The 19,853-nt window shown below is 41.2% G+C and overlaps 1 protein-coding gene across 1 annotated transcript in view; it reads left to right on the plus strand.

Annotated features, from left to right (window-relative positions):
* The first annotated feature begins 3,159 nt into the window (after positions 1-3,159).
* Positions 3,160-19,853, plus strand: part of ADSS1 (adenylosuccinate synthase 1) — a 28,039-nt gene continuing 11,345 nt past the window's right edge. Inside the window, exons 1-6 of the mRNA XM_038138465.1 lie at positions 3,160-3,449; positions 16,273-16,375; positions 17,805-17,867; positions 18,620-18,670; positions 19,011-19,077; positions 19,478-19,585. Of these exons, the coding sequence (XP_037994393.1) occupies positions 3,264-3,449; positions 16,273-16,375; positions 17,805-17,867; positions 18,620-18,670; positions 19,011-19,077; positions 19,478-19,585 (578 nt within the window). The 5' untranslated portion in view covers positions 3,160-3,263. The remainder of the gene's footprint in view (positions 3,450-16,272; positions 16,376-17,804; positions 17,868-18,619; positions 18,671-19,010; positions 19,078-19,477; positions 19,586-19,853) is intronic.

The raw sequence follows: 19,853 nt of genomic DNA on the forward strand, positions 1-19,853 counted from the left end.
GGGCCATTTATTGTTTATGACATTTGTCTTCCAGAGCAACCACTAAATGTGCTGAAGCCCTGCATCCCAGGAAGTGATCACACATCGTTTGCTGATGGGAAGTAGAGAATTACATCTTTTTGGTTTTTCCTTTGCTAGTGTGCACATGACCTTTGTTTCTGCTTCAGGAAACTGCCTTTACCTTGACCCACAAGGGGTTTTATCATCTTATTTTCTCTGCCCCCATTCTGCTGAGGAGGGAAGCAATAGAGCAGCTCAGGGGGCAACTGACTCCAGCCAAGGTCAACCCACCACACATCCTTCAAACCGAAATAATGTCCAAGATAAAAATAAAAATTCCAAAACCCAAGCTGGAGTCTCATCTCACAGGCCACAATAGACCACACGTGGCATCTGGCTGTTAATATATGCATGAAATGCCAAGCAGCTGAATTGTGCATGTGAAGTGTGAATGGCAGAAGGAGTCAGCAGTATTTCAGTGTGTGAGATACCAGCACTGCAGTGAGGTGTGAGAAAGGAGCTGACTCTCACCACGTATGTGAAACTTGGCAAGTCTAGGAATATCTTAGGTGAGATATTTCCATGCGAAAAGAGAAGACTAATTGCTTGGTAGAAGGTAACAGGGAACTTGACATGGACCTCAGTGTACAATTCTCTCTGCCCATATTCAGGAAACATGAGCAAAAATCAGAACAGGTGCAGGGCTGGCAGGTGAGAATGATCAGCAGTTTGAGAGTCTGCCTTGAGAGAAGAGAAAAAAAACTCGTCTTTCTGCTGAACAAAACGAAGCTGGAGACTGGATGTAATTATGTCTATAAATAAACATACAGGGAAGGGAAAGGAAGAAGTATTTAAACTAAATGGCAACACCAGCATAGAACATATGGATATAAATTGGCCAGAAGGCTGGAAATTAGGAGAGGCTTCTAACTAGAACAGCTCTGGAACTTATTCAATAGGAACAGTGAGGTGCTGTATGATTTCACTGACTGCAGAAGCCAGAGAACTAAGCTCAAACATCAGGAGCTCCCTTCCTGTCTTCCATATTTATTACCACCACTGTTTCCTGCTACATACTCAGCTGGAGCACACAGACTGTTAAATTTTCTTTACCTCTTTTTCCTAGAAGAAACACTGCAAATGCAAGAATTGAAGTAAAGCAAACGTCTCCTCCTTTTGCCATCATGAATCCATACAAGATGCTGGAGTCTGGATTATGACCTGTACATGCACATACATAAACACATCCACATATGGCTATAGGAATGGGTAGAACTTTACATGCACATAAACAAGGCACAAATATGCATGTTTGAAGTGAGCTGTACGCACTGGACATTTTTATTTCTCAGGAGTTCATTAGAATATTCCAATAGTTTATTTTCATCCTCTGCCAGAGTAATAGGTTGTGGAACTACCCTTCTGCATTTTGACCACTGCACAAACGATGTGCTTGTGTAATCTCATAAATATCACAACATCTCATCTGAGTCAGAGTGTAAGAGAGGGAATGTGTCACTAGAAAATGCTGAATTTCTGTCCCTTGCTCTCTTGGTAGGGATTACATGCACGCAATAGCCAGGAGGAGCATGGATGCAGCAACTGGTGCAGTTCCCCCTGCACTGAAGCTGCAGCCTGGTACGTTCTGCTGTTTTGCCCCCATGCATGTGTGTGTATGTGCTGGTGCATACATGCATTTATACACCTCACACCAACACCAGTGCATGTGCCTCAGACTAGTCTATTAACCTCACACATTTCAACTCACTTTTATAAAGGACACTGTGCCAACATGCCTGGAACTACAGAGCATGTGCTGCAGAAAAAGCCAAGCCTAGCCTGCGATCGTGCATTGGGAAGAGGTTATAGGTGACAGGCACGGTCTGTTGACCTGTCACAACAGAGAAGTGGGTGCTTAAATCTGTCCTTGTGACACAGCTCCACACGCCTCGCTTGTTTATCTGTCTCAAACGGATGGCCCTGGGTTGTTTTTTTTTTTGGGTCAGTGTGTGAGTGTATGTGTGGGTGTGCATGTGTGCCTCGCCAAAATAGTCTCAAGCTCTCAGGTCATGGAACAGACTATGTATGTGCCTATCAACAGGGTAGGTGCCAGCGCAGTAACAACAGTCATATGTATTTTAGGCTAATGTGTGTGTCAGTCAAACTCAGAGTGCGCCTGCCTGCGTTTCTCAGGCCAGCGGGTGGATGTTTGTGTCTCATGATCCCTGTGTGCCTGTCCCTTTCCTTCCAATTGTCACGTATCACAGGGTACTCTGAGTGTACCTGTGCATATGCCAGGCTTCTCTCAGTGTACAATTCCCTGCATGTCTGACAGCAACAGTCCCAAATGCCTCAGGGCAGCATCTGTCTTGCAGTGACAGTGGCCTGTGTTCTTTAGGCCAGTGCCTGCCTGTCTGTCTGTCTGTCAGTGACACAGGGTCATGCGCCTCAGGACTCTGTGTGTGTATGTCTCACGGGGACAACAGCTCCTGTGCCTAAGACCCTGACACCTCAGTAACAGTGACAGTGCTTGTGAGTGTCACAGTGACAGTCATGCACCTCAGTACGACACGTGTCTGTCCGTCCGCGTGACACAGCCCCACAGGCCTCAGACTGCTGTGACAGCCACACGCCTTGAACCCGTGTGCTGTGACTCTGCCGTGCAGCCCCCTGACAGAGTGACACCGCTGCAGACCCCTGCGTGAGAGCGCCTCACAGACTGATGTCTGTCCATCTGTCTGTCCATACCACAGGCTCATCTCACTCATGTGTCTGCCTGAGGGTGACAAGGGCCTGCCTGCATCCCTCCGAGGTGCCCATTACATGCATGCCCTGGGGCTGTGCATTCCTCACAGTTCCACAGCCTCTGTCAGCTGTGCCTGTGTGCAAGGGGACAGTGAGTGTGAGGGGACCGTGCTTGGAAGGGGTGCTCCGTCAGCATGTGTGTAAGGGGACTGTGTCTGCGAGGGGACTGTAAGTGCGAGAGGCGCTGTGACAGAGAGCGTGTGTGTCTGTGTGTCTGTGCGTATCTGTCTGTGTGTCGGTGTGTGTCCGGTCCGTGCGAGAGCGGCCGGGCGGGCGGCCGAGGCCGAGGCCGGGGGGCAGCGGCCCCGCACGTCAGCGCGGGGCGGGCGGCGGCGGCGGCGCCCTTAAATGCGGGCGGCGGCGGCGCGGCGCGGGCAGCGCGCAGGGCTCGGCGGCGGCGGGGAGCGAGGCAGCGTGAGGCGGCGGCTGCTGCGGCCACAGCCACCCTCCCACCCAGCATGTCGGGCACCCGGGCGTCCAACGACCGCAGCGGCCACCCCGCCGCCGGCGGGCTGAAGCGGGCGCGCAGCGAGCCGGGCGGTAACAAAGTGACGGTGGTGCTGGGGGCGCAGTGGGGGGACGAAGGCAAGGGCAAGGTGGTCGACCTGCTGGCCACCGAGTCGGATATTGTGTGCCGGTGCCAGGTGGGTGCCGAGCCGGCTCTTTCAGCCACTCCCTCGGCGCTTCCCCACCCTGCGTTCCCTTCGGCTCCCGCTTTCCCCCAGCTCCTCTCGGCCCGGCGCCCTCCTCCCCGTGCGAGTCCCCTCTCTCCCTTGCTGCTCCGCCTTTCCTCCCTCCAGCGCTCTTTCCTTCCAGCTGCCTCTCCTCGCTCCTGCTGCTTTTCTCCCTCCCCACTGCCTATCCCCAGTCCCCGTCCCTTTCCCGCAGCCAGCGGCGGGACGCGAACGTGCCCGGGCGGGCAGCCGTGTGCCGCGCACAGCCCCCGGGCCGGCCCGGCCCGCCTGCGCCTCCAAATGCCACTCGGAAAGAAACAATCCCTGAGCTATAAATATAAATAGCTGACCCCTCACGATAAGCGACACTGAATCCCGAGGTGCCGGCGGGCGGGGGCCCGGGGCCGCCTGCCCGGGAAGGAGCCGCTCCGGGCGCTTCCCGGCGCTGGGCTGCCCCGGGAAGCCGAGCCCCGCGGCCCGGGGTGCGGTCAGGGCTTGCGGGGATGTTCCCCTGCCTGTGCGGGGGTGGCTGGGTGTCTCCGGGCGTGCTGCTGCTCCGGGGAAAAGCGCTATGAGCCGGCCTGAAGGCCAGCCGTAATAAACCTCAGGAGTCTGCCGAAGTTTTACTGCAGGGGCTGTTTTGGATGGGCGGACTGTGTTCCCTGCAAAGCGCCTGGAACTTTATTCTAAAAAATAAATATAGCATTGAGCATGAGTAAAATAGGGGAAAGAAAACAATTTGTGTAAAAATAAGGATTTAGAGTTGCATGAAAACAGGAAACATCTTGCATGACTGTGTTTATAGGTATTTTTGAGTTGAATAGATTGTAAGGATTCCCAAAACAATGTATTTGCACAATGTAAACAAAATTAGACATGTAGGTGATTCCAAATAGAATGGGTTAGAAGGACCTTAAAGATCATCCAGTTCCAATCCCCCTGCCACGGGCTGGGACATCCTCCACTAGACCAGGTTGTTTAAAAGCCCTATCCAGGCTGGCCTTGAATGCCTCCAGGGATGGGACATCAATAATGGTAATAACTTCTAAAGAACTGTTTTCAAACATTAGTTATGAACATATTAGTCTAATACAGCTAATATTCTGTCTGTTGTCCCTTTAACTATGTGAACACAATTAAAAGTAGTAAGTTCAGTCCAGCTCAGCTGGTATGTACCATGAAATTTATTCTGCTTTAAAATGCATGATAGCTACTGAAAAGCTGCAGACATCCTTGAATCCAAGGTAATAAATCCAAGGACGTTTTTCTAATTAAGCATATTATGTAAATAAATGTTATCATGCAGGTTAAATATTTAGAAGGTGGAGGAAGTATTTTCATTTGGGACATTAAACTCCCAAGATCTTGAATCACCTTGGGGAGAAGTTTCCCTGCAAAAGGTAGCTCATGAATATGCATTACCAGGACCATACTTTTTTTTTTTTCATATTTATTTCCCCCTTGCCTCTCCCAGTAATGTGTTACTAGGAACTTAAACTCAGGTCTTGAGATTGCTTTTGTGAGAAAAAAAAATTATTAAAAATTTTAGCTGAGGAGGAGCATTTCATAAAGGCCCCTGTCAAACAGTGAGTTCTCATGGGGTTACTGTTACTATTGCAAGGAGTCGTGTTGGTTCTTTTTCAGGCTCAGTTTTGCAGGGTGCCCTGAAGCTGCTTTCAGGACAGATCTGCTGTCCATCCAGCAGCTACTTTGGATGTGTGACCCCCAGGTGCAGCCTCAGGATGCCCTGTGAAGGACACAGGAGTGCGTGTGTGTGAGCATGCCACAAGGGTTAGTGTGTGATGGCTTAGATGGTTTAATGTGCTGCTGTGCACGTTGGGTTGTCTTCCTGCAGCCTGAGGAGCTCCAGGTGGAGCTAGAAAAGCACTGGGCTCTTTTCAAAAGAGTGTTCCCCATTTTCAAAAGTGTTCCCCAATACAGTGTGTGAGACTATAATAGCATTCCTGATACACTGGTTAGAAGGAGATGCCTTCAGGATTAGGGCCAACTATAAAGCACTTGAAAAAGAAAATATGAGTCGTGATTTATTTTTGAGTGGCAAATATTATGTAACTTTAAAGAGGACTGGATTTTTTTTAATACTTCAGTGGGTGTTTGTGCATTTGGTAATTTTAATTGTGCCATTTTAATAATTTAATATTTCGTACTTTCAAAGCCCATCATGCAAGTGGATAACAGTGTATGATTTTTGTGTCTGTTAGAAGTCTGTTAAGGTTTAGTAAAGATATGCACATATTTAAGGATGTGAACAGTACTGATGAGTTCTCTCAGTGTGATAATGGCAGGTCATTAACTTACAGATGTAATCAGTTTGAGGGGCACTCCATTAATGCTGTGTAGTGCCATGAAAAAGCTCAGTGTTTGGGGCAGAACTTTGTTGCTTCGCATTGCTCCCGGAAACTAAGAAGAACTTTCAGTGCCATAGCACTTGTGTATAAGAAGCAATTTCTTAAACAAGAAATACTGAATGACTGACTTAATCGAGATTTTGGAGAAAATGTCAGAAAAATTTGCGCCAGACTTTTTTGTTAGAATATGATGATTGACAACATTATTAATTACCTGATGTCTTGTCCACTCCATTTTCTGAGACATTGGTGGAAATGATGTTGAACAGCTTGTTTTAGTCCTCAGTGAAATATAAGTGGAGAAAGCTTGAAAATTAATATCTGAAAAATGGATTTTTAGGTCTTCTGAAATAATGTCCCAGCTAGAGTAATTCTTCATCCTAGTAGGATACTCTTCGAGCCAACCTTTTGAAAATGTGAGGCTGCCCTCCTCTCTGTGTAGGGATTTAAATGCTGTGTAGGGACTTTAAAATTTGAGTTTGAAAGGGGTTTTACCAAACAGTAATTCCCTAATGTTTCCATGAAAGGAAATAACTTTCATTAAATGTTTCTCAAGTATTTTAGTGTGCTGGGTGCATAAAAATAATCCGTGACATCAGTTGCTGCAGAGGAAATGAAATTCTGTTTTCTAGGATACTAGAATAAAAGGCAAGCAGGTGAATGGCAATAGAAGTCCATCACAGGCACAAGGGAAGCTTTAAAGTTTATTAAAAGAAAATTCTGCATTGAAACCCCAGCCTCTGTAATTTTCCTGAGCATTCAGAATTTCACATGAATTGATGACTTAATTGGTTGACCAGTGCTTAGATTATACAGTCTGAGTTCAAAATAATTAGGTACACACCATTCAGTGACACTAAAATATGTGACATAATTTAAATATGAAATATTAGTTTGCCAGAAGTAATTGATTTCATTTCACCTTTATACTTGTAGCATCCTTAAGAGAGTGTTTCAGAAAGGATAAAAGATCTCTGAATGATCTTTTGGATGATGCTGTACAAAACTTTTCACAGCCTGCTTTCATTAAAATACCAGATACATAGGCACACAAACCCATATAAAGAAGGAGAAAAGGTATTTCTAAATAAACTAATAACAGCAGGCTGTTAAGGAACTGAGTAGGTTTAATGGGGAACATCAAGAACATTTTTTTCCTGTAAACTGCTCTTTCAGCAAGCAAAGAATTTCAGAAGAAAAACACTAGAGGCTACTATTTCTTTCTTATTGTGGCCTCCTGGGGTATGGAGCTGTCACATGATGCCATGCAATACTTTTACTCCTTGATATATTTTTAGGAAAGGGTAAAAAACAAAGATTTCAGTGGTAAATATTTGATTTTGATGTTTCTTTTAAAAAGAGGGTTTGCATATTTGTTTAAAGCTTTTAACTAAGAGAATATTCTGACATAAAGATGGGAGTTCACTTTTTATGTAGCTTCTTAGCATATTGTCAGAGTATCAGGTGAAGTAATTTGGATACATCTAACACAGGAAGAGAGCTTTGGTGTTGATCAAAACCTGGTTTCAGATAGTGGCTTTATCTGTGGTAGCTCTCATTCCAGATGTACCTGTCTCACATCACCTCACTGCTTGTTTTGTGTCTACCTTCAAAGCTAGAGCTGGTGGCTGGTGTTAGCTAGCAGGGTTTTAATTAGCTGATCTCTCAGATCAGTTTTGGAGTATGATCAAACAGTCACCTGTCACAAGTGCCAAGGGGCCAAGGTGGTGTGCTTCCAGAGGGCCTGCTTGGACTAGAGCTGTTCCTAAAAAGTCACACATCATAAGTTCTCAGTTAACTGAGGCCAGCTGGTTGTCATGCAGTTCTAGCTGTTTCCTTAAGGTGAGACTGCATAAGGTACACTGTAACAATAACTTTTCACTAAAAATGCCCCAAAAACTTGATAAAAAATTCAAAGGAAAGGAAAGATTTTCCAACAGCCTAAGGTGAAAGACAGGAATGCTATTGCTACTAAATGTGTAGAGGCCCTTTGATAATCACCTCTACCTGTCACAGGTCACATCATGGTTGCTGAATAGATCTGTAAACCAGCTGCAACACAAGTGCATGCCTTTCTTCCCTTCACACCAACACCAGTGGCAGTGATTCAGCAGCAGGGACTAGGCCAAGGCAATTTTAAAGAAATTTTTCAAGCTGTCATTCGGCACTGCTGTTCCAGTGTGCCCATGACAATGCTGGATGTGTCAGTCCTGTGGCAATTCTGCCTTCTGGGAATCTGGAAACAATCTGTCTGATGTTATCTGCATTCCCTTAAGAAGTGACTTGTAAGAAGCAACACCAAATAGGAAGAATGTGATTGCATTAAGAGCTGTTATTAGATTTCTTAAGCTTCTCATATTAAAGTTTCTGTTTTGCACAAAATATGCAGTCACTTTTAAAAATATTTCCTCTATCAAGTCTATGATTTCAGGTTAAGAATTGCTTTATTTTCAAAGATAATCTGATCTTTTGAGACATAGGGACAAAAATTACAGTTGATGGTAATAGTGAAGAAAAGCTGAGGAGGTTGAAAAGAATACCAGAAAAAATGGCTGTTAAGGTCTTTTGTGGTTGACTAGTTCAGAGTTACTTGGACTGAGAAGTTTAACCAGGTCATAAACCAAGGGTGTGGAGTGGCTTATTTTTTCTATGTAGTGGATGTTAACAAATAAGTTTGAGAAGGTTTTACCAGTAAGAAAAGCCTGGCAACGTGTTGGGTTTGAGGAAGCATTGCAACATTAGGGAACAATTTAAGCAAGGGTGAAGGGATGTAGCCAACGCTTCCATACAAGTAGCTGTTGTATATTATTGTAGGTTTCCCGATTTCCTTGTGTTAGTGTTTTAATGAATACAATGTAAATTTTGTGTATTTTAGTAACAGTGCTTTGAGGAATGCAAAGGAAAATACTGTGGGCAAGCAATTGAATGATAAAAGCCAAGCGTGGCAGAAATGGCAGACCAGTAGTTTCTCTGGGCGCTTTAGGTGCGAGATGGGGAGGTTTCCTTTGTTCCCCTGTTGCTGCTGACAGGGCAGGGGAAGCAGCCACACGTTGTTGTGACTTGTCCCTATTGATCATGGGCTACTGGAACTGTTTGCAACAGGGATTAAATTAGGGCAGTTTTATGTGATGATTATGTGGAGTTACGGGAGCTTGTTTGCTGCTGGTTTTCTCTGTCTCATGTTTTGCTCTCCTTTCAATGAGATTTAACTGTGATGTTTAGTGTAATTTTTCCCAGGATAAAGTAGTATGGAAAAGCTTTAATCTCGTAATGATTTAGTGCTTGATGATCTTCAGTGAGGAGATTGATGACCTTGAAGCTGTGAGTGTACAGTGACTGCAGGACTGTTGTTTTTGATTTCTCGAATGTTTGGGAAGGTTGATAATCCCACTTGCATGTACACTCATACAGGTTTCTAAGTAATTTTTTACAAGATTCCCTGCAAAAACACAAGTAGGTTTTATTTCACTATTTGACACAGGAGAGGATTTAAGTGTGAGTTGTTTCTTTAGCTACAAGGAAGTATTCCACCCTTCCAAACTTGAAATTTTTTTTGTAGCAATCTGTCGTTTCTAAGGTTCTTTATCCAATTTTATTTTTCATTATGCTTATACATACTTACATGCCACACTATATCATTTTAAGCTTTAGAACAACATGGTGACACTGCTATTTTAAACTAGCCTTTCCTTTGGGCATCAACAAGATCATCTCAGGACCACCAGGATTATAAATACTGTATGAGAAGGTCAGGTTTAAAGTTTCCAAATCTCCATAAGAAAGCAAGCTTAATTTTCAATCCCCTTTATAAAGCCTGATGAATTTATTATCCTCTACAAGCATCAAAAGAAAACAGCTGAAAATTAAACTGAAATTACATCTGTTCTATTTCATTTCTGTTCTTAACTTGTTTACAGATATAAGAAAAGTTATGTTCATATCCTTGGATCATATTACTTCCCACAGGGACATGACTATGCTTCTTCAGCAGAGAGAATTAAAGACAAGCAGACTTATCTAGGTTTTTTTCATGTTTGGTTTTCGTTATTTTAGTATTCTGCTAGCATAAGAATATTTTTCCACTGTAGCATTTTCTACCAATACACCTTGAATTTATATTCTTTGCATCTGTTGCTGGAGTAAATATGTGTTTTGTTATAGTGGTCTGTTGTGGTATGTTGTTTTGATGTGATGTGACAAAAAAATGAATTCAGTTTGAGAGAAAATCACTAGTGTTTGAGTGTCTACTTTGCCTACACTGATTCTTGTTTGAAACCTGGGTTGAATTAGACTTGGCTTTTCCAGTTGCATTTTTCAGATGCTTAGGGAGACCAAGGTATCTGTATAAGTTAGGGTCATTTTTTGTCGTAAAGAAACAATACTACATTATTGGTGCAGTATATGATATAAGCTTTAGGGGTTTTATTTGTGCTGCAAATAATTTTATGTTCCTGTAAAGGGTCAAAAATCTTGCTCAGTTCTTCTCAAGAATGTTTGTATTTGTAATCATACTAATTACCTCATGAGGTTTTCTAAGGTCTCCTTCCATGGGAATTTGGGAGTTTTCAAAAAGATCACTATTTTAGTTGGGACAGTGGGATCCTATGGATTTTGCTCCTTCTTTGAGACAGCAAAGGGGCACACTTGAACAGGGCAGGAGTCAGAGCAGTTCTGTGCAGGGTTGTTTGTACTTGAAGTCATTACTGCAGCATAGTCTTGGGAAAGAAGAGACAAACTAGATTTGGCTGAGGGTGCTTGGGGTCTGGAGGTAAACTTGCAACTCGGACCAGTTGTTTGTCACCACCACAGCTTTAAAAATCACCATTTCCTCTGTTCTTGTGGTCCTAAGGATACTTCTGAATATTCCCAACCCACTTCTTCCCAATGGGTTGAGTTAAAAAATAAAAAACAAAGTTATGGTGCACCTCTTGAAATCTGAGTTGGAGTTGGATGTTACTTGGCAATAGTCAAACTGGAAAAAAAGTAGCAAAAAAACCTTCTAGTTTTTACAATATAGTAAGGGAAACTAACAAGCACCTGTGGCAACAACCTTCCAGCTGGAATGTGCAGCACTTGCAGCCATTGTCAGAAGTGTTCACTCACAGGTGATTCAGTGACATCGTGTTGAAGGGTCTCCATGTACAAAGCAGTTAATGTATTCCACTTGTCTGAACGTTTTTAATACCAATGATGCTCAAACCTCATTTGCAGTGGTGTAAATAACAAGAAATCCCATGAAAGTCAATGCATTTGTATTATTATAAAGTTCATGTCAGAGCCAGTCGTGCTGGTAGCAGTTATTAGCTACATTTATTCAAATTAGTTCCAGGCAGTTGCTGATGTAAGTTAGAAATAACTATTGTTAATTAAATTGTAAAGAGAATAAACAGTTTATGTAACAATGTTCCTTCTTGTTTATTCACATAAAAATGCAATAATAAACTGAACAAAATTACTCAATTCAGGTAACAAAAATGAAGTATTTTGTAGTTTGCTTGACACTATGATAACAGAGGTATCTGGCCTGCAGGTACAGTTGAATTTAAGAAAATGTTTTGCTCCATTGATGGTTGGAATCTGTATTACTGGGACACTTACCATGAAGAGAGAGAGACAGGAGTCACAGCATTTGTTTTCAGATGAAGGCTTCCCAAACTGCTGGTTTGTGGCTGGTATTTCAATTCATAGATTATAAATTCATATAATAATGCCAGAGGGGATCATCTTGTAATCTTGTCCCCGTACCAAGGACACAGTATTCTAGTGGCAGTTGCATGACTGCCAAAAGGAGGTAATACAATCTACTCCTACTTGATATTCCCATTTATACACGCGAGGTTCGCCTCAGGCACATCAGCCAGTACTGAAACTGTGTTCAGATAGCCCCATGTGCTTCCTAGCACAGATATCTCCTTGAACTACGTTTTTGTTTCTAATTTGTGTATTTAAAACCTAGTTGTGACATTTCATTCATTCACTGCATGTAGCAGTGGCTAAGGAGCTCTGAGTGCTGCTGGTGTGTCACTCACACCACGGTGGTGTTGGCTGCAGATCTTCAGTAACCAGTTTCTGTTATTTCCCCATTGTTAACTGGGAGAGGGTGAGATCTCATCACTGTGGGACCCATCAAAAATAAACCTGTTTCTTGTTCCCACTCTAATTATAGCTTGAAATGATCATCTGGTTTTAAGGTTTTTATGTGATCTGATGATTTTTCATATTAATCTACTTAATCAAATTACGTTTGGGCATTGTGAGGAGCACTGAGCAAATGAGGGATGTGCCAACCAGGAGAGCATCTGGTAGCACTCCTCCACACTACCTGCCTGGCAAGAGCAGACAGAAGCACCTGTGAGCATCAGGACACATTTCCTTCCTGTTCAAACATGTCTCATTAGGCTAACTGGGAGAAGGGCGTTACTGCTGCAGGTACTGAACAGCCTCCCTGCTGCTCTCAAAAGTAATTCTCTGTCTTGGAGTGTTTTGGCTGCAGAAAATAGAGATTCTTTTAGAAAAAATACAGGCCAAAGCAGCAGCCTTTAATCGGTTTGGGAGGTGGGTTTGTTTCTTCATGGCTTTTGTAAGTTCTACTGTGAAGACAATGACTGTCCTCTGGCAACCCGTTCATAATAATTATCAGTTCCCTGGTGCTTTTTATGCCAGCTACAATTGTTAACACTGGTAAAATATAGCTTCTCAGTTTAGAGTATTGATACAGTTCTAGTGTTCAAGCACTCTGGAATAGTAATCAATGTACATCAGTACATCAATCCAATACCACAAGTAGATCAGTACATTAAAAGCTTAGAAATTGATTTTTTTTTTTAACAGAGTGCTGCACTGAAAAAAGACTCCACAATCTTGCATGGGGTAATTTAGTTCCTCTAGCTCCTTCTAGTACTGGGACAATATGTAATTTTACACTGGGATTATAAAATGTCAGAAAATATAGATTAAAATCTTACAGAAAAAAATTATCTGAGTACAATGTAATTTAAAAAATTATTTAAATAAACCCCAGACTCCACTGCACCTGTGGAAGGGACACACTCTGGAGCAGGGGAAGTGTGTGAGGAGTGTATATGGATGCCACTGGAACAGCTTATCTCATGGGGTCTTCTTGGGAACAGCATTTCCTACAGCAGAATGGTTTAGTAGGGATGCCCAGACTACACAGCAACTTATTTCTAGCCATACCATCATTTCACAATACAGATCATGCCAAAATGGCACTGACGAATAATCTATCAGAAGTTGTTGCCTTAACATTCCCTGTGTTAGAGACATTTTTTAAGAACTGCAGAAGATACCATCTCTAGGGACCTAGGAAGCTGCAAATGGTTGAAGATAAATTTCAGGTGGGCTCAGTGCTGCATGGCAGAGTCTGAATATTAAACGGAAGTTTACGATGTTCTCGTGTTTGAAACAAGGGCCAAGCAGAGGCTCCAAAAGTTTCTTGGTCCAAGAGGAAGGAAGCAGCCTGAGGGTCCAGAGAACACTGTCACTTGTTGTGTTAGTGTTCACATCACTTTAATGAAATACCATTTGAGGGAAAGAGGGGAGCTCACACAGTTGCAGTGTACCAGGCAGTCCTCTGCACCTTCAAATGTGTAGTCTTCAAATAAACCCCATATAAGATGTTAGATTGACTTATATTTTGTTAGGAGAAGAAATGGCTCATACAAGTCACATAATGACTCTCAGAACTGGAGTAAAATTAAAAGGAGTAGATGTCTTTAATATCTCAGCTGTTAGGCTGCCAATATGCTGTTGGAATATCTGTGCAACTGAACATGAGAAATTACTGAGATGACAAGATAATAAACAGCAAATATCTCATCAGACCAGTGTAAAGTTTTGCAAGTGTGTGGTTGTGTCTCTTGGTAATTCAATGCTCTGCTATCACTTAAATTATATTTATAAACGTATCATTCGTTAAGCTGTAAAAATATACCTGGAAAACACTTGTTGAGGAAACACAGACCAACAAGAGAAGTGCAAAATGCAGTTCAAGAGATGTCAATACTAGTTTTTAATTAGAGAAATGCTGGTTTAGGTGGTCTGTCACTGAAGTTTTGATGTGTGTTATCTATCCAGAGGGACTGAAACTGTATCAGAGATTTTGGCTATTAGAGAATGTACAATATCTGATGGTGTTTCTGTGCTTCAGCATTTTTTTATGTATGCCAACTTTCACAAGCTGCTTGATTAACATCCCTTTTCAAGCATTTGCTAAAGAAAGAGCATTTGTCTGGGTGTCAGTTGTTCAGGAAATTTTCCAAAAGCATAAATTGTCTTTCATAAGCATTCTCATACTAGTGTATCCCACCTTCTGAAATTTTAGGATACAAGAAAATGCCTTTGACTGTAATTTAGGAATGCTGTTATCTCATATTGTGATCCTCAAGCCTGACTTCATTTGTTCATATTCATGTTGATTAAGAAAAGCAGAGTGCAGCTATATAGCATTGTGACAACAAATACTTTTGAAGCACTCTGGTTCCCCATTTTCTGAGGAAAAGAGGAAATTGTTACTTGTAGTAGAGGTTAAATTGGTATTAAATGATGGAGTTAATTCTTTTAAAGTTTCCATCTTGCCATTGTCTATAGGTGAGCAGAAAAGAAAAGCTGGGAGCCCAGAAGAAGTTACTAGCTTTCTTCTCAGCCTGATAATAAAATAAATCAGTGTTTCAACCAGAATGCAATCGACCAGAGTCAGACCTCTTAAATATAATGTGAAGTACTCTCCTGCCTGATTAATTAACCTTCTAGATAATTGAGTGCTTTTAACTAGATCCATATTCCTACAACTGATTTATTATATCTGGGCGGCAAGAAAAATAGCCAGGATTCTCTGGACAAGTTATAACTCTGCATTAACAAGACATTTCAAAATCCTTCCCATCCCAAGGATGAGCTATCCAGCAGTTTTTAAATCAAATGAAATCTGTGTGTACTATTTTTTCTGTTCTAACTCCTCAGCTCTCCCTTAGCAGCTTATCTGTTTAAAATTAATTGTTGAGCTCAAATGTTCCAAATCATAAAAATTATTTTTGTCATGTTTGCAGACATATTTCCTAAGGTTCTCCATCACACTGCTTAAAAAACATTCTCATTTTGTACCCATAGTTCTTATTTTCTTAATGTTGTGTTTCAGCATTTGTCCACATTTTGAAAGGATTTTCAGTTGCCATTTTCCTGTGTTTTACGTACAAACAGGCAAATGAGTAAATGAAGAATAAACTAAACTCTGGATTAAATTGTGTTCTAGTATTCATTTTCATAAATGACTGTTCTTTCTCAGGGTTTTCATACAACTCCACTCATTCAGTCAACACTCTTCTGCAAATTACCAGTGGCAGTCTCAGTTCCCCTTCCAGTAGATGCCCTCTTTCTAGACAGTTTAAATCATCCAGTTCTCATATCAAACCCATTAGGATTTGTAATCATTTGGGAAAACTGAAGGCCTGTGTCACCACAGAACATGAGTAGTCAGGTTTCAACCTTATCAGTAGGAGACAAACTTACATTAAGACACAGCAGGAAAAAACACTAAGCCTGCTGAGAAAACTGGACCTTTAATTCTTAATATTTCAGGTCAAATCAACTTGATTTGCTCACCTCATTCCAAATTTCTGTGTTGCCACATCATTCTCTTTTAAAAGAGTTTGTGGAAAAGCAGTTTAGTAAGGAAAATACCGGCTCCTATTCTTGGTTCTGGTAGATAGTCCTGTAAGTCATGAATTGTTGCAGACTCCATAAAGTGGTGGTGGTGGTAACTGGGAAGATCATCTCTTGACCATTTTCTAGGGTGCTCCTGTGTAGGGCCGGGAGCTGGACTCCTGTGGGTCCCTTCAAACTCAGGATATTCTGTGAGTGACAAGGTCATTCAGTGTAGCTGCGAAGTCTGCACATGGTTCCAACCTGACAAAGAGCCTCTGTCTTGAACACCCAAGAGAAGCAGTAGCTGTTTGTGGTTGGACAGGTGGGAAGAGCTTCTATTCAAAGGGAAATACTGGGCTTAAACTCACGGGAATGTCCATGTACAGAAGATGCCTAAAAAGAATGGGCTTGTGTAAGCATGCCAGAGACAGGACTCCAAGAGCGGTAGTTAATTCCAGTTTCTTTTCCCAGAAAGCTTCAGTCCTTGTCCAGCTTATGCCACCACTCCTGTATTAACTCCTGCTCTGCCCCAGCCCTGCCTTGACTTCATGGTATCCTTCTGCTTCACAATTCTACAGTCCTGCTGAACTCCTTTAGCTCCCTCACTTTCCTGTTTGAGCCCTTTTTAGAATGCTAAAGCATGGTAAGAAACTGTAGGGTGGAGAAAGTAATGACCAAAGACATGTATAAAGAGATGCTCTTGCCAAATAATCTGCTTAGAGTTTAAACCATTATTCTGCATATGTTTCTTTCTCTTGCAGGGTGGGAATAATGCAGGCCATACTGTCGTTGTTGATGGGAAAGAATATGATTTTCACCTATTTCCTAGTGGCATCATTAATCCAAAGGCAATTTCTTTTATTGGTAAGACATTTTGAAAATTACGATAAAAAATGACATTGTGAAGTGAATAGCTGGAACTGTACTTTGCAGTAAGAAGGAAAGAAAAACATGACTCTCAGTCAGATTTGCTTTAGCCTCAGCTGTTTGACTTTTATTTCACTGCTGCTTTACCATGAAGAGTTACTCTACTTTCAGTGTCAGTTTAGTTTCCACTGTTAGAAAACTGAAAGCAAGAACATCTTATCATGTTCCTTCCTATACTTTATGGTAAAATTTGGACCCCAGTCTCTACTTGTGCTCTCTTTTTATACTTTCAGAAATATATCTGCTATTCTTTGAGCACACAAATACCAGGACTTAGCTAAATAAATAATAAAAATATCTCTCTCAGCTCTTTACTGACTTCCAGAAATAGGCCCCAAAATGCAGGGCTCTACTTAGGAGGTCATTATCCAGTCCCCTTTTTATACACATCACCAGCTGTTTAGGGTGATGCTTTATTTTGCTATAAAGATACTTGGTGCAGATGGCATCATAAAAAGATTTGCAGCGTTCACTGGACATTAAACTCATATTTAAATGGTAGGCAAATTTAAGCCTCTTGTCCAAAGTTTTGATTCTTCCTGAGAGAAATGTACAGACTGTTCAAGAAATGAGTGTAAGTTTTAGTGAGTCACAGAATTTCAGTTTTGTTCCATTTAATAATTTCCAAATGGATAACTAGAATCTATTAAACTTTTTTTTTTTCTCTCAGCTAAATATGGTGTGTTGTCTTGCTTTCCTATTTACTCCCTTGTCAATTAGTAATGACTATAACTTGAGTTATGCTAAATTTAGGCTGAGACAGGCTCTTGCATATATTTCTGACATTCCCAAGAAGGAGGCAGCAGCTGTTTCCAGCCCACTGCATCACTAATCCTCCATGTCTCGCCAGCAGGGCTCTTTATCGCTCATGGGTTCTATTTTGTAGCTCAAAAGCAGGGGGAAGGCATTGCTAATGTATCACAGCACTGGTTTGAGCTGAGTTTAAAACAGAAACCTGATTATTGAGGAAGATTTAAATATTTTCACACAGGCTTGTCAGTGTGGTAAGGCCAGGGACTTCTTTGAGCTTTTCCCTGTGAACAATTGAGGCTGGAGTTGCAGGGCAAAGTCCACCACGAACAAAGACAAGAATCCGCTTAGCTCAGCTGGCTGTGCAGCAGCCTGGCGTTCACGCCTGAAACAAACCAGCTCTGCTTCTCCTGACTTTAGCAGCCCAGCAGCTGCTTACCCCAAATCAGGATTTATCTTAAAAAGTTTAAGTTTAAAAAGTTCTCAAGATCACTTTGTGTGAACTCCAGTTTTACTTCTTGAATAAAAGTTTAGACAGCAAGTGTTTACAGGCCTTACATCCTAAAAATACGTGGTTGATTCCTGTCTTTAAAATAAATCATTTATGTTCCCAAAGGTAATGGAGTGGTTATACATTTACCAGGCCTGTTTGAAGAAGCTGAAAAGAATGAAAAGAAAGGTTTGTATCGAGTAATTTTTAACCTACCTTTATATTAGCAGTCAGATTGAGGGTTTTTGTAAGCTGTTGTTTCTGACCATAAGTATGCAGTGCAGTAATAACATTCTGGATTTTAAATGAGGAAACAGTATTTAAAATGTTGAAATGTGTGGTAGTCTTTAGACATATTTTCAAAAGCAGTCTTTTCATGGGTTTCATGGAATTTTATGGCATTTGATGCCACATTGGAAAAAAAATCAATGCTAAAGTGTGTGCTCAGCTTCCCTTGACCTCAAATAGGGATGATTTAACCCAAAATTTCTGTGCCCAAATGTAAACTTAGTTGGTTCTGCTTAGAGCAAAGCTTTACACCCTATGACCTTCCAAAATCCTCTACTTCTTAGATTGTTTTACATTTCTATATAGAAATTCTCTATTTTCTGAGGCACAAATGGAGTTTAAGTGATGTATTGTGTAGCAAGTTAAACAAGAATATTTATTTAAAGAATTTTGTGTAAGCCACAGCATTCTGGCATTTAAGAAGTATCTTTGTCCATACCAAAATGAGAAAGCTGATAAGTCAAAAACAAGAAAAGTTTCTCAACAGAAACATTGCTACTATTTGATATTGTCTTGTGGTTTATCCATTTTGTCTACAGTTATCTTAACAAGAAATCGTATAAAATAGCAAAAAGACAGAAAAAGTAAAAGCCAATGTCAAAGCTCAACCAATCAGCACAGCTGAAATCCTACCTTTCTTCATCTTTTGACAGGTTTGAAAGATTGGGAGAAAAGACTGATTATATCAGATAGAGCACATATAGGTAAGTGAAGAGTGAAAGGGAAAAACCCTCCCTAATGATTGCTTAGCTCATGAGGCTAAATTAAATTATTATTCCACAGAGCAGCTATGTATTTGATCTAACACAGCTTCTATTATGTTGTGTAATCTGAAGCATGATAATGGAATCTGTGTCCACTGAAGAGTGATGTTTTACATGTTTTCACAATGTTTAAGGAATACTCCCTCTGTTTTCCCTTGAGGAGGCCTGTGCACTGTCAGTGACAGCAGAGGCACTTTGTCTTGAAATTATGGATGTCTGTGATTTCAAGAATATTTTTCTCCTTTGTGTCTCACTATATCCATTTGATTTTCCACTGCAGTGTTTGACTTTCACCAGGCAGTAGATGGGCTCCAGGAAGTGCAACGTCAAGCACAAGAAGGCAAAAAGTAAATATTTTCAACACCCTCATTTCATTAATAGTTACACAAATTTGGAAAATTGGTGTAATTTTGGAAAACAGAAATGCTGTGTGTCTCTGAAGAGCCTTGTTGATAAGAATAATTCTGTGCTTCTGTTCTGATCCTGCTTATGTTAGTGAACAAACTGTCAGCCAGACTCAAGGCCTCATGCTTTACAGAATACCACAAATATTAACAATACTGATGCAAAGCCTGAAAGGTGCTAATATAATATATTTATTATTATAGAACTTCAATATCTTTTTATGTCTCAGACATCCTGTCTGATATATGATATAGTGATGAGCTTTGACAAAATTACTTAGCATAAAGTGTATTTTTGCATGTATTTATACATTTTGAGGGGGGTGTTTCTTTTTTTACTTAGTATTGGCACAACAAAAAAGGGGATTGGACCAACATATTCTTCTAAAGCTGCACGAACAGGCCTTCGGATTTGTGACCTCCTCTCTGACTTTGATGAATTTTCTTCAAGGTACAACTATTTTCATTTGTAAATATTGTCCTAAAGAGTGATACGTTTTGCCTGACAGATTTGCTTTTAAGGAGATGTTTTTAAATATGTGTCTGAATTTTGTATATAAATTGTCTAGAAGGAGAAGAAAACTGGAAAGAATGTGTGTGTGTGTATTTCCTGTAGTTCACAGAGTCACTCATAACTTAGAATGGAATTTTGAACATTGGGAAATGCACTGGTTGAGGTAGAGTCCTGAGTATTTTCTCTCTCTAGCTTTCAGTATATA

This window comes from Motacilla alba, chromosome 5 (assembly GCF_015832195.1).
Source record: "Motacilla alba alba isolate MOTALB_02 chromosome 5, Motacilla_alba_V1.0_pri, whole genome shotgun sequence".
Lineage (NCBI taxonomy): Eukaryota > Metazoa > Chordata > Aves > Passeriformes > Motacillidae > Motacilla > Motacilla alba.